The sequence below is a fragment of the Budorcas taxicolor genome, chromosome 8 (assembly GCF_023091745.1).
Source record: "Budorcas taxicolor isolate Tak-1 chromosome 8, Takin1.1, whole genome shotgun sequence".
NCBI classification, from domain to species: domain Eukaryota; kingdom Metazoa; phylum Chordata; class Mammalia; order Artiodactyla; family Bovidae; genus Budorcas; species Budorcas taxicolor.
In genome coordinates, this window is record NC_068917.1 from 109499302 (window position 1) to 109513148 (window position 13847).

Here is a 13847-nt window from a genome sequence, read left to right on the forward strand (position 1 = left end):
CCCAGACAAAGACATGCGGGCACCCCAAACAAGATAATAATTTAGTGACCTAATCAAACCAACATTCTTCAAATATTTGAAGTATATTTTGAACATTCTTCAAAGGGTTGAGAAGGAGGACCCCAAACTGCAAAACAGTATCCTTTCTCCCATCCTGAGAAACTCTGATCTGTTCCCAACTCGATGAAGGCACACCATCTGTGTAACCAGGCACAGCTTTCTTAGCAGTTCAGAGACATCTAATTGTTATCAGTTCATGTCTTTTGAAGGTCTCACCCCCTTCAACTTAATTACAGTATTCCTTTCAATGACATATAAAATTTTCCCTGAAATAAATTCTAGTCTATACTTTTCTCAATTTTGTTTTAGTATTTCCAATGATGTTTTAAAGTCCTTGGAAGTTGATATTCTGGTCCTCTCCATATCTGGCTTGCTGTTGAATGTAATAATTCAAACTGAAGGAGAAAAGGCAACTGAGTTATCCTGCAGACCACGGCCACTCTCAGTAGCATGACATAGCATGCAAACTTCCTGCCTCTGCCTTCCCCGCCATGACCGGTTTCTGCTGCTGCTGCTGCTGCTGCTGCTAAGTCACTTCAGTCGTGTCCGACTCTGTGCGACCCCATGGACGGCAGCCCACCAGGCTCCCCTGTCCCTGGGATTCTCCAGGCAAGAACACTGGAGTGGGTTGCCATTTCCTTCTCCAATGCATGAAAGTGAAAAGTGAAAGCGAAGTCGCTCAGTCGTGTCTGACTAGTAGCAACCCCATGGACTGCAGCCCACCAGGCTCCTCTGTCCACGGGATTTTCCAGGTAAGAGTATTGGAATGGGGTGCCATTGCCTCCTCCATGACCAGTTTCTACTTGAACTCTATTGTCAGAAGAATTGAATGCATCTAAAATTGATAAGCCTGTGCTTTTGAAGTATATTATGTACCAGTATTTACACATATTATTTAATCATTGCAACAATTCTTAGCTGGTATTTCAATGAGATCAAACCAGTTGATCCTAAAGGCAATCAACCCTGAATATGCACTGGAAGGACTTATGCTGGAGCTGAAGCTCCAATACTTTGGCCCCCTGATGTGAACAGCTGACTCACTGGAAAAGACCCTGATGCTGGGAAAGACTGAGGGCAGAAGGAGAAGGGGACAACAGAGGATAAGATGGTTAGATGGCATCATGGACTCAATGGACATGAGTTTGAGCAAACTTGGGGAGATAGTGAAGTACAGGAAAACCTGGCATGCCACAATCCATGGGCTCACAGAGTTAGACACGACTGAACAGCAGCAACAATTTCAATGAAATGGTTAAGAATATGGGTTCAGAAGGTGGGGAGATGGCAGGCTGCAGTTTGGCTTCACCACCTCCTAGTGAAGCTATCACCTATATACCTCAGACTTTTTTCTTTTTAATTTGTAAAATAAAAATAATAATAGCATTATTTGGGGGGCTGATGTAAGACCATAGTGAGATAATGCTAGTAAAGTGTTTAGGAATGATCAGTGGAGATGAGTTACTGTTATTACTACATATTGTTAGATAGGCACTATCACTATCCTCATTTTGCAAAGAGATGGAAAGTTAGTAAGTTGAACTTGACCAGGGTCATATAGCTCATCCGTGGTAGAGAAGGGATTCCAAGTCAGATTTGGTCAACTCCAGAATGAGTGTGGAACCATCAGCCAGTCCGACATCTATAGTGTCAGTGAAACTACAAATTCAATGTCAACAGTACAGAACTCAGAGGAAGTCTGGTAACCTTTCAGTTGATTTGAGACAAGGTCACAAGGCCTTCAAGAAGAATCCTTCAACCAGATGCTCTTTTCTCCATTTTTGAAATATGTAATATTGAGTAACCTTAGCACTGAAGGTTTACTGAGGGCTTACTGATGCTTTACTGAAGCTACACTGACCTCAGCTCTAACAAAAATGGAAACCATGATAATTTGCCATGAATCAATTTGTATGTACATGAAACCATCTTAGTTTTTAGTAACTATCACTTCATTTTCTAAATGTTATCCCTTTAATTTTCTATCTTTTAAAAGTTACTTCTTTGGAGAAACACCAGTAAAAAATCATATTGTGTCCATCCCTTCATGAAAGGCTGAGAAGGTGAGTCTCCCTATCAAGATGCCATAGACATCGAGAGCATCTTAACTGAAAGACAGCTGTGCAGTGGTAGAATGGCAAGCACTGGAAGCACCGGGCCATGCCTCCACGCTCCAGCTCAGGAGCCCATAAGCTGAGTACAAACCAGTTCCAAAAGCAAAATCAGAGTCCATTTTTTGCAACATTTAAATGCTAGAGTTCTTCAACTAATCAAATCAGGAGGGGGAGGGGATAAAAACCCTACACTAGAAAGCTCCAGAATAGTGCTAGATTCAGATCTAAGATCACCTGTATAATTGAATCAATAAACATTTAGCAGATGTCCAGTATGGACTGGGAACTGGGAATTAAAAGCTAAGTAAGTTATTTTCTTTGACCTTGAGGGATTCACTACATAATAGCACAGAATGATATGTAAGCAACTAATTAGAACACAGTAGAGTAAGTCTATAATGAAATTAACTACAAGGTACAAAATGTGGAAAGAAAGATGTAGTCTCCATCGTTTCTTGAGTAAAGAGCAAATTCATTTGACCTGGACATTTCTATCCTATTGATCAGCCCAAAGTCTGTTTCTAGTATCAGAGTCAAAAGAGAAAGCACTTCATCTTCCAATATTTTACCTTCACGACTTTTCCATATACTATTAAGTAATGGTCTTTTATAAGAGAAGACCATTAAAGATCCCAGAATGAGCTAAATAACGTGTTAACCTCTTTCATGTTTTATATAAGCCCCAAAGGAAAGTAATAATGTTGAAATACAGAGGCACTGAGGCCACCATGGAGGTCAATTTCAGGAGTGTGGAACATGGCACACAGGATATGTTTCTTATATACCAACTAGGCAGCTGCCTGCTTTAACATCATGAAGGGCACTTTTCCCCAGGAGTTCCGAGACCCTGAAAGGGAGGGCCTCCTGGGGCTCTAAGAAGCCCATGGTATGGGTGCTGGAGGCGACTTCCCTACCTGACATCTGCAGGGTCTTCTGTGACGAGCACGTCGGTCTTGCAGCTGGCCAGTGGGTTGATGGACAGCTCCACGGGGGGGACCACGAAGCTTTTGCTGACTGGAAGCCAGAGTCCTTGGCCCAAGCTGAAAGTAGACCTGCAATGTAAGAGTTTCCATTGGGGGACTCCCTGGGAAGCAGAGAAAATACAGCAAAAAGGGGCCCCTCCCATTCCTTCTAGAACCTTCTCTAACTTCCACACCCAACCGAGTCGCCTACACGCTTCAAGGCTTGACGTTGGCCAACCTCGCCCAGACATGGATGGCCATTTTCTTCCTCTGTTAATCATTTAGCCCGTGCATTACTCTATATTGGTAGGCATGTTTTCTTGAGTTTAGGTCCTGATTCCTAATTAGCAGTGGGCTTTGTGAAGACAGGGACTATTTCAAGGACTTTCCCAAGCAGGCCTGATGGCGAGCAGAAGGACCTAAAGTGACTGCTGGTAGGGGCAGTCTGCACAAAGGTGAAGAGTATGGACTCTGAATCAATTTCAACCAAAATTTGATTCCCATTTCTGCCCCTTAATTTGCTGTATGTCTTCATCAGTTTAAGTACTGAAGTTTTCACACAAGATTTCATGGTAGTGGCAGGAAGAGATTCTATGGCTAGAGAATATTTTTAAACCACTGGACTAGATAATCAGTAATGTCTCCTCTAGTTCAAGTATCTGAATCTATAAAGTCTAGATGCCAGACAAATGAAACTCAGATTCCCATAGCAACCTGGACCACTGCATCCCAGAAATGCACAGGTTCAATTAACTAAGGATGTATAACTATACCTCCCCATCAGACCGTTCCCCAACAGAACTGTCAACTCACCTGAGGATCTTCTCAGGGGCTTGCTCCCCCGTCACCAGATCGTAGCCTCTCTCCAGTGTTGTGTACGGCCAGGGACTGTAAGAAAAAATTGAGAAAGGGAAAGGATAAGAGATGGTATTAGAAGCAGATGCGATTCATATGTGGACACTGGTGAAGAACTGCTACAAATTATCGAATTTTGCAGAGCTAATGATAGGGTAAGTCTATTTATATTATACCAGTCTCCATTTCACAGAAGGACTCAGCATTTCAAAGTCCTCTTGGTCCCTTTTGGAGTTTATGCATAAAATATGTGATTCTTCTTTATTATTCCACTCAAGAGAGTGTTCTTTGATTGCGTATGGTTTGGGAGGGTGAGCTACACTTAACATTTGTTCTCTAGAAATCTGTCATCAGTCATGTACCTTTAAAACTAAACTGGGATTCAGTGGGAAATAGGATTCACTTCCCCAGGAATACAACCTCTGCAAAGGAAGTGGCGTCCGTGGGGAGCAGTGGAGGGCCCCACTGTCCCTGCCTCGCCTGATGTTCTTGGCTACTCACCCTTCACTCTGCCCCCAGTCACTGCGCACACACAGGTGTCTGTGAGCCGGGTCAGGGGCATAGCCTTCGTGGCAGCTGCACTCTCCTGTAAGCCAAAAGAGGAAAGGGTCTTGTGAAATACTGCCTGCCCCAAACAGCCTTCTCTCCTGGTGTCCTTGTTCCCTTGGAAAATAAAGTGAGCTGCCTCGTTTTAGCAAAGGCCATGGAAAGAGAATGTTCTAGCCCATCTGACACTGTGGTTAACAGAGCTCATTCATTGTTCATTCACTCACTTATTCACTCGGCAAGCCCTGGCCACCCTCCCCGCCGAGCTCTCTGCTCAGCACTGGGGATGCAGAGGTCAAAGGTGCAACCCAGGCGGTGAAGGAGCTCGTGACTAAATGAGACAGAGAGTGAGCTGGTGGCTACACACGGACATCCTGTTTTCAAATATTTAAATTATGATAAAGTACTCTTGTGCTAAAAGTGTAATCAGAAAATTGAACTCTCTCCACCTGAATGAACAATTCACGTTCATTTATAAGGCCCAAATCAAATGCCACCTCTTCCAAATATAATACCTCTGATTTCCTCTTGTGGAAAAACTGTTTCCATCTACCATCTGCAGTCTTTATTTCATTTTGTTGGTGGTGGTCCTATTGGTTTTACTTGCCTCTTTCCCCTCCCCTCATCTTCCCTCTTGTCCGCTTCCCTTCCATCTATCGAACCATCCATCCTTCCATGCGTCCATGTCTTGTCATTTTCTGCCCATGCCTTATACGAGGCTGAACACAGCCTCGCTAGCATCCGCTGCTGCCTTAAGTAGAGTTTCTCATTGGCCAAGTTCATTCTGGGCGCACATGTCCTGTTTTCTGATGTATCTTCAGAGTTCATTTCTGGAAGAGTCCTGCCTTCCCACTGCTGACTCCTTAAGGTTGGGGGAAAATGTTTTGATTCAATTAGTTGTTAGATTTTCCTAAGATGTAGTTGTAGAATGTTCCCAGATGCTTTACCAAAAATAGATTCTATTTAAAAAAAGCGTGTGAAATACTGCTCCATTCCTTAGAGCCAGTCAAGTATGCCTGCAATTCTTTAGTCCCACAGTCATTCTGGTTGGCTTGACCCAAGTATTTTCAAATTATGTTTCATGGAAACATCTAGCTTAATGTAGGAGATTCAGACTTTGAAACTTTTAGATTTTAATGTTCCTTAAGACATTTTAGTTTGAAATCTCCTTAATAATAAAAACAACGAAGGCTAAACACTCAGTACACGCTGGAATTGAGGACGGTGGAGAGCTCTGTCGCATTAAGTCTGGTGGCCAGATAAATGGATTTTATGTGGTCCTCATTAAAAAAAATTCTCCTATCATCTTTGTTTCATTGAATAGGATCCTGAGACTGAGAGACGAGGTGCTAACAAGCTCAGGCTTTTTACTCACTTCGAGTCTTATGAATCGGCTTTCTCAACCTTGTGCAATCAAAACAAAACATAGCAGTGAACGTGACGCCAGGGTAACACAGGTTCTAAAACTATCACCCATTAACTGCTTTAAGAAAAATGTTTGTATTCATCAAATAGCCTTATTGTTTCCCCTGATTCATTGTCAGTGTTAGGCATTTGACCTTATACAAAGTATTCTGAGTGTTAACAATTTCATTCATTTTATATATTCCAATGCTGCTTAATCTTTGTAAACTCAGCATCAGCAAGTATCTGGCAAACAGCCTGGGCTTAATAAATGTTGGTTAAACTAAAAGGGTAGTAAGATATAATGTGGAGAAAAGAATAGATCAGAGCGAATATTCAAAATATTTAGAACAAGACTGTTGAAAGACAAAGAGAGCAAGAGAAACAGAGAGAGAGGGAGAGAGAAGAGAAGAGAGAGAGAGATGGATGCACCTCTCTTCTCCTCTCCTCTGGATACCTAGTAAATAAGAGGGGGCTGCTTGCAGGCAGGGAAGCTCTCTGTAATTCTCCCTTCCAATAACATCCCCAAGGGTCTTCCACTGAATGCCAGTGCTTCAAATATGTGCAACCTAATGGACTGACTGTTGCCGGAGGTTAGGAAAATGGAGGGAAAGAGCGGAGATCCTTGAGATTTGGATCAGAATAATCAACCCGAAGGGTGGGGGGAGGAGTCACTAATGATGTGTTAAAATGCAACAGTCCCTTCATGAAATATTCACCACTTTAAGCACGTCTAATATTAAAGATTAAAAGTCCTGGGATTTGTCCTCGAGACTCCCAGGCCTGATTTATGATCTGCCACAAGCCACAGGCTTCGTGATTCATAACAGCAGAGGTGAAGTCAGGGATGGGAATTTGGGCAGGGGTGAGCCAGGAGCTGGTGGGACAGGGGGCTCTTCTCCATGGAAGGGCTGAGGTTCCTGTCTCTCCTATCAGTGACTCGGGACAGGGCACAAGTCATTTTTCCTCTCCTTCTTTCGTTTTGGGAGTATTAGTGAGAACGAGAAATCAGTACAGAAAAAAGGGCGCTGCCATATTTTTCTCTTTCTTTCGTGTGTGCTTACTAGGCAAGTTTCCCCTGTCTTGGAATGGATCATTAATTACTGCCGCTTGTTATACAACAAATGTGTATTTTACAAATGAGAAGTATCCACCCTGGAGGCTGCCTGGAGAACAGGAAGTGAGGGAGGGGGAAAAGCAGGAGTGCTGGCCCCGGGTTCCAATTCTCACTTCCTCTCTCCCCAGATGTATGGTCTTGGGGAAGACGTGGCTTCACCATCTGGGTCTCAGTTGTCTCAGTGAGACAGCGAGAATGCCAGTTCAGCCAATCCCTCGGGGCTGCTGCAAGAAGCAACTGAAGGAGGGAAGTGTACCACCAATGGCTCAGGCAGACAGTGAGTAGCTGCTCCTAAGCTCATTTCCTCCGCCTTCCCTTTCAAGATGCCAACTGGCTTCTGATGTATGCTTGCACATTAGCTGCAGGGATACTGGATAGGTACCCTCCTCCAAGCTGGGGCTTAGTTTCCTCATCTGCAAAATGGAAGCTAGGAATAGACGTTCGTCAGTTCTGGGTACCAGGGAGAACCAGTCATTTACATTGCCTTTCCTAATTTCTCACCTCTAGCTTTCTGGACACTCCTTGCTTTAACCTTAACTCTGATCACTCTTAGCAGCTGGGCTGTGTGTCTCTGGCAGGATTTCCCTCAATGCCATGGCTATTGGCTTTATTGACCGCACCCCCCTCCACTTCCCATTTTGCTGGCTCAGCGAACTCTCCACTATTCACAACCAAGCAGTACCTTCTTGCAAGATGCAAGTCTCTGACAGCAGGACTTGAGGGTTAACCCCTTCCCTGGGTGAGTCCCATCCTCAATTCTGCCTTTGTATCCAGGGTGGCCAGACTGCTGAAGGTCAGCTCTCCAGGGACACATGCTGACTTGCTTTTCCTGTGCTGACTGTGAATGTCCAGGCTCCCTGACTCCTGTCTCCACAGCAGACGCTCCTTGGAAAAAGTGATGCCTGCCATCCTGCTCACCACTGCATCCAGCCCCTGCTGCCCTGCCTGGCACATAAAGAAATCCAGCGTACACTTCACAATGGAGATCCCAGGTGTCTCCGTAGTAAGGGATCCACCTGCCAAGCAGGAGGTGTGGGTTCAGTCCCTGTGTAGGGAAGACCCCCCTGGAGAAGGAAATGGTAACCCACTCCAGCATTCCTCCCCGGGAAACCTCATGGAAAGATGAGCCTGGCAGACGAAAGCCCATGGGGTCACAAAGAGCAGGATGCAGCTTAGCGACTAAACGACAACACATACTTCACAGTAGCAATGCCTGTGCCACAGGGACAGGGACACTTCTTGCCTGTTTCTCCCACTAAACTAGGAGTCTCTTGATTGCAAAAATCTTTTCTTAATCATCTCCATATCCTAGTAGTTATATCATATCTGATGAAGGGCTAGAGACTCATTTGCTGAATGGACGAATGAAGGACTGGATGACTTAGTGAATATATAAATATACTGCAATTATCATGAATTCGGGCTGAATTCCTTTAGAATAATGATGATTTTGCTGAAGACTGCTGCTGCTGCTAAGTCGCTTCGGTCGTGTCTGACTCTGTGTGACCCCATAGACGGCAGCCCACCAGGCTCCCCTGTCCCTGGGGTTCTCCAGGCAAGAACACTGGAGTGGGCTGCCATTTCCTTCTCCAACTAGAGAAAGACTTTTTTACATCCATGACAGGTATTTGCCAAGGAAATGAAAAGGGTAAACATGAAAGTTGGTGAAACGGCTACAACAGAATTTCTGTTTCACATCAGAGCAGAAGAGGCTCGCAGCTGAGCTGGTTCAAATCTTCCCAGCTTCACCTTCCGCACGGGGAAACTCTGGCTCAGAAGGTGAAGACATTTAGCCAAGTAAGTGGACTAGCCTCCTAACGAGTCAAGATTAGCACGCAGGACTCTTGGCTATTACTCCAGCGTCCTTTCCACTCCACTGGAGCTCTCAATATTTTCATACGTCCAGTAACATGCTCCCGATTTTTCTCCTTTGTATGCCTTTGACATTTCTGAGTTTCCTACAATGAGAATGTATTACATTTAAAAACAGAAACTATTTTTCAAAATATAATGACTTAAAGTATCCTGAACACATTAAAAACATGAATTTACAAGTGATTGATAATGCAGACCTTAATAATATCATATATGAAACAAATCGCCAGTCCAGGTTCGATGCATGATACTGGATGCTTGGGGCTGGTGCACTGGGACGACCCAGAGGGATGGTACGGGGAGGGAGGAGGAAGGGGGGTTCAGGATGGGGAACACGTGTATACCCGTGGCGAATTCATGTTGATGTATGGCAAAACCAATACAATAAAGTAATTAGCCTCCAATTAAAATAAATAAATTTATATTAAAAGAAATAAATGTTTAAGATATATATCATTAAAAAAAAGTTTAATCTCTTCATTAAAGTGGCTCCTGTAAGGGGATCTGATTGAGTGTTTTTATAGTGCTCATTAGTGTGGGTGTGTGTATTTTCATAGTGTTCGTTAGTGTGGGTGTGTGTGGGTGTGGGTGGGTGGGGGTGTGTGTGTGTGTGTGTGCACGCACACGCATGCTCAGTCGCGTTCAACTCTTTGCAACCCCATAGACTGTGCCCATCAGGCTCTCTGTCCATATAATTTTCCAGGTAAGAATACTGGAACAGGCTGCCATCTCTTTCTTCAGGCAATCTTTCTGACCCAGGGATTGAGCCCGCGTCTTCTGCATCTCCTGCATTGGCAGGTGGGTCCTTTTACCCGTTACTGAGCCACCTAGTAACTAGCAACTGTGTGCTAGGTACTAGGACCCTTTATTATTGGTCTGGTATTCCCATCTCCTTAAGAATCTTCCACAGTTTGCCGTGATCCACACAGTCAAAGGCTTTGGCATAGTCAAATAAAGCAGAAGTAGATGTTTTTCTGGAATTCTCTTGCTTTTTCTTATGATCCAACGGATTTTGGCAATTTGATCTCTGATACTAAGGGTTAAAAAAACCACCGGGTCATTACTCATAGAAGGAAATATAGGCCTGAGGTACATCAGACAGGTTTGTTACACTGACGCCGTGTAACGAAACCCACAGAATTGTATTGTCAGTAACTAAGCAGGCTTCTGCTCTGTTCCACCTCTGGGTGGACTGATCCAGCTGGGCCTCAGTTCAGCTCCAAGTTCAGCTGCTTCCACTCTGCTCTGTGTGACCCGCATCCTCCTTGGACCAGCCACTACTTGGAACGTGGTTTTCTCATGGCAAGAGGCAGGGACGTAAGAGAGCAAGGCCAGCCACAGCGCATCCCTAACTTCATTTCCTATCATTTTAGACTTCATTTCATATCATATCTGCTACCAACCCACTGGCCAGAGCAACGCTTGAGCCAAGCCCGAAGACAGGGTAGGGAAGAAATCTCACTTTTCTCATCTCAAGCATGCCAAGGATGTAAATGCATATTAGTACTCTAGAGAGATGCGGACCAGACAATAATTCAGTCTACCCTGGGGAAAATGCTCCTGCAGCACGCCCTGATCTCCTACGCCTACGCCCTCTTCCACACTCTTTAAACCATGTCCCCTTAGAGAGAGCCATCTCATGGCTTGGGAAGGAGTCAGAGAGATCCTGGCCTTGGCCGTTTGCGCCTCTGTTCACAAGCCTGGCCAGCTTAGTCACCCTCTCTGAGCCTCAGCTTCATGTCATTAAAGGAGTCGAATGGTATCTCCCTCCCAGTGTTGTCATGGATGTCGTAAGACGCTACAGGAAAACCCGACTGAACTTTGTGGTCAACCACATACTTGGGTAAGACTGGTACCCGACTGAACTTTATGGCCAACCACATACTTGGGTAAGACTGGTACATGACTGAACTTTGTGGCCAACCACATACTTGGGTAAGACTGATACATACTAGATGCTCAATTAACAGAAGGTCTGATGCATCCCTGAAGCTTATCGCTACTACCTAGAAATCAACCCGATAACCCTTCATCACATGGGTAATATAATTCAATGCAATCACTATGTAAAGTATCTACTTTTGAACAGGGGATATTTGGAAGAGTAATTCTTAACCTTTAGTCCTCTTTTAATTTTGGAAATCATTACGATGCCATGGATGATTCTGGAAATCATCAGTGCAGGTAGTTTGAAGGTGTTTCCTCTTCTCTAACCCGTGTTTTCTCACTCATGAGAATCGTCAAATTAAAGGCAGCACCCCTTGCTCTTGCCCTTGTGGTTATGTTTATTGTCGTGATGTTTGTGATTAGAAACTTCACAGCAGGAGCTTTGAAGACCTGACTCCACAACCTTGGGCAAGTGACCCGTTGAGTCTGAGCTTCAGTTTCTTGATTTTACAGTGAGGCCAGAGAGCCTTCCTCCTGGTACTAGTCGTGAGCGTGGTCGGCGAGATGACACACAGTGATATATGTCAAGCATCTTCACTACTCCTAGCACAAAGCAGGCCCCTGGTCATGTTATGCCCAGCCCGTCTCGCCTACCACATGCCTGGCCAGGTGACGCAGAGGGGTAGACACCCCAGGTAGCCCAGTCAGAGTCAGAACAGGAAAGGGTGCCATGCACACTTGTTCTGAGGGCCCAGGGAAATGCCTTTTCAAGCTGCAGTGACAAGTAGAGTGAACGGGAAAATGAACAGTGGCCAGTGTCCCTGGGCCGTGATGATAAGTGATGACTGAGTCGGAGGCAAGTGAAAATGGAATCATAAGGGGATGATAGGGTGGGAGGGAGGGAGCCAGCCAGCGGGGCGGGATTAGGAAGAAGGCTTTACACTCATCTGGTACTCTCCCAGGTGGGGACCAGCTCCTCTGAGCTGTGGGGTCTGGAGAAGGTGGCCCCTCTGACTGATGCCTTCATCAGTGCCTGTGTCCTTCAGTAGAAGGGGCCATCGACGAGGGCAACCTGTTTTTCAGGGAACGTGGGGGCCAGCTTGGAGATAATTTCATCCAAGCTGCCCCAAACAGACGGATAAAGAAACTGAGGTTCCTTTGGCTTGGCAAAGGGCACACCTTGAAATTGAGACCATCGTTCATCTAGAAAGCATTTATTTTTTCCATTAAAACAAGATGCTAAATTGGCCCCTCTGGTCTAGGAAAAAAGGGGGCTTCCCTGGTGGCTCATCTGTAAAGAATCAGCCTGCAATGCAGGGGCCATTACTGATGGGCATCTATGTGTGTGTGTTTTTCCCTCAGCTTTTTGGCATCACAAATGAATGCTACTATTACTATCCTTGAATGTTTTATTTATGGTAATCTAAACCCATAGGATGGACTTCCCAGGTGGCACTAATGGTAAAGAACCTGCCTGCCAATGCAGGAGATGTAAGAGACACGGGTTCGATCCCCTGAGGAAGGCATGGCAACCTACTGCAGTATTCTTGCCTGGAGAATCCCCATGGAAAGAGGAGCCTTAAGAGCTACAGTCCATAGAATCGCAGAGTCAGGCATGACTGAAGCAACTTAGCACTCATGCACAGGTCCAGGGGAAAAAATTAACCAAACCAAAATACGCCACAGACTGTTGAAAGGACTTTTCAAAATGCATCACTGATCTTCCAGCAGAAAGGTGATACCAGCCTCATTACCGATTAGAAAATAAACTCACAGCAGCGAAGCCACTTGATGAAGTTCAGGCATCTGTGTGGCAGACCCAGGAGAAAACAAGAGGATTCCAGGGTGCACACACTAAACTATTTCACCAGTCCACTGGCTTCATGATGATAATGAAAGCACCGTCAACTTTGAAGTGGTTTAGGAGAGCCCCGCACAAGAGAAACTCAGATTGCTCATAATTGAGGGGTTCTGTTTTTCCTTACCCAAGAGTTTATGGAGTGAGAATGCATGTAACATAAAATGAGATCTCTATAAATGGGGCTTAAGAGACCTAAAGAGTAAATATTTTAAAAATCAATACCACTCATCTATAGTCGATAATAAACCCTAAGCTGTTTGGAGATGCAGGGGAATGAACCTGGGACCTCACACAGAGCAGAAGAGGCTCAGACATTACTTTGCTGACAAAGGTCCATCTAGTCAAAGCTATGGTTTTTCCAGTAGACATGTATGGATGTGAGAGCTGGAGCATAAAGAAAGTTGAGTGCCGTGATGCTTTTGAACTGTGGTGTTGGAGAAGACTCTTGAGAGTCCCTTGGACTGCAAGGAGATCAACCCAGTCCATCCTAAAGGAAATCAGTCCTGACTATTCTTTGGAAGAACCGATGCTGAAGCTGCAACTCCAATCCTTTGGCCACCTGATATGAGAACTGACTCACTGGAAAAGATCCTGATGCTGGGAAAGATTGAAGGCAGGAGAAGAAGGGGATGACAGAGGATGAGATGGCATCACCGACTCAATGGATTTGAGTTTGAGCGAGCTCTGGGAGTTGGTGATAGACAGGGAAGCCTGGTGTGCTGTAGTCCAAGGGCTTGCAAAGAGTCAGACACCACTGAGTGACTGAACTGAACTGAATCCAAATAGCACCTGAATCCCACTAATTCTACCTCTTTTTTGTTACTTAAACCCATTCCTTCCCAGCTCTCCCTGGTGCCGGCCCTGAACATTGCCCATGTGCACCACTGATAAAGTCTTATCACTGGAGACCTACCTTCAGTGTCTGTCCATCAACCTAAGTGGTGGCCAGTTCCCTTCTCAGAGAACACCTGCACCCACGTCTCATCTCAGAAGCTCCCCAGGGGCTTCCAGGTGCTTTCACAATAGAGTTCATAAGCTCTGGCAGAATACAAAGTCCTTCCTAACTGGCCTAGCCAATCTTCCCTCTTACCAAGTACTCTCCCTCCCTGCACCTTTCTTGTTCTAACCACCCCTGGGTTTCCTGAAAAGAACAGGGCTGTGTGAGA

The 13847-nt window shown here is 45.1% G+C and overlaps 1 protein-coding gene across 1 annotated transcript in view; it reads right to left on the reverse strand.

Annotated features, from left to right (window-relative positions):
• The window catches only part of ASTN2 (astrotactin 2), a 1033755-nt gene that overhangs the window by 538426 nt on the left and 481482 nt on the right, over nt 1-13847 (reverse strand). Inside the window, exons 8-10 of the mRNA XM_052644759.1 lie at nt 4493-4577; nt 3950-4024; nt 3089-3226 (exon numbers count right to left, since the gene is read on the reverse strand). Coding sequence (XP_052500719.1) covers nt 3089-3226; nt 3950-4024; nt 4493-4577 — 298 coding nt within the window. The remainder of the gene's footprint in view (nt 1-3088; nt 3227-3949; nt 4025-4492; nt 4578-13847) is intronic.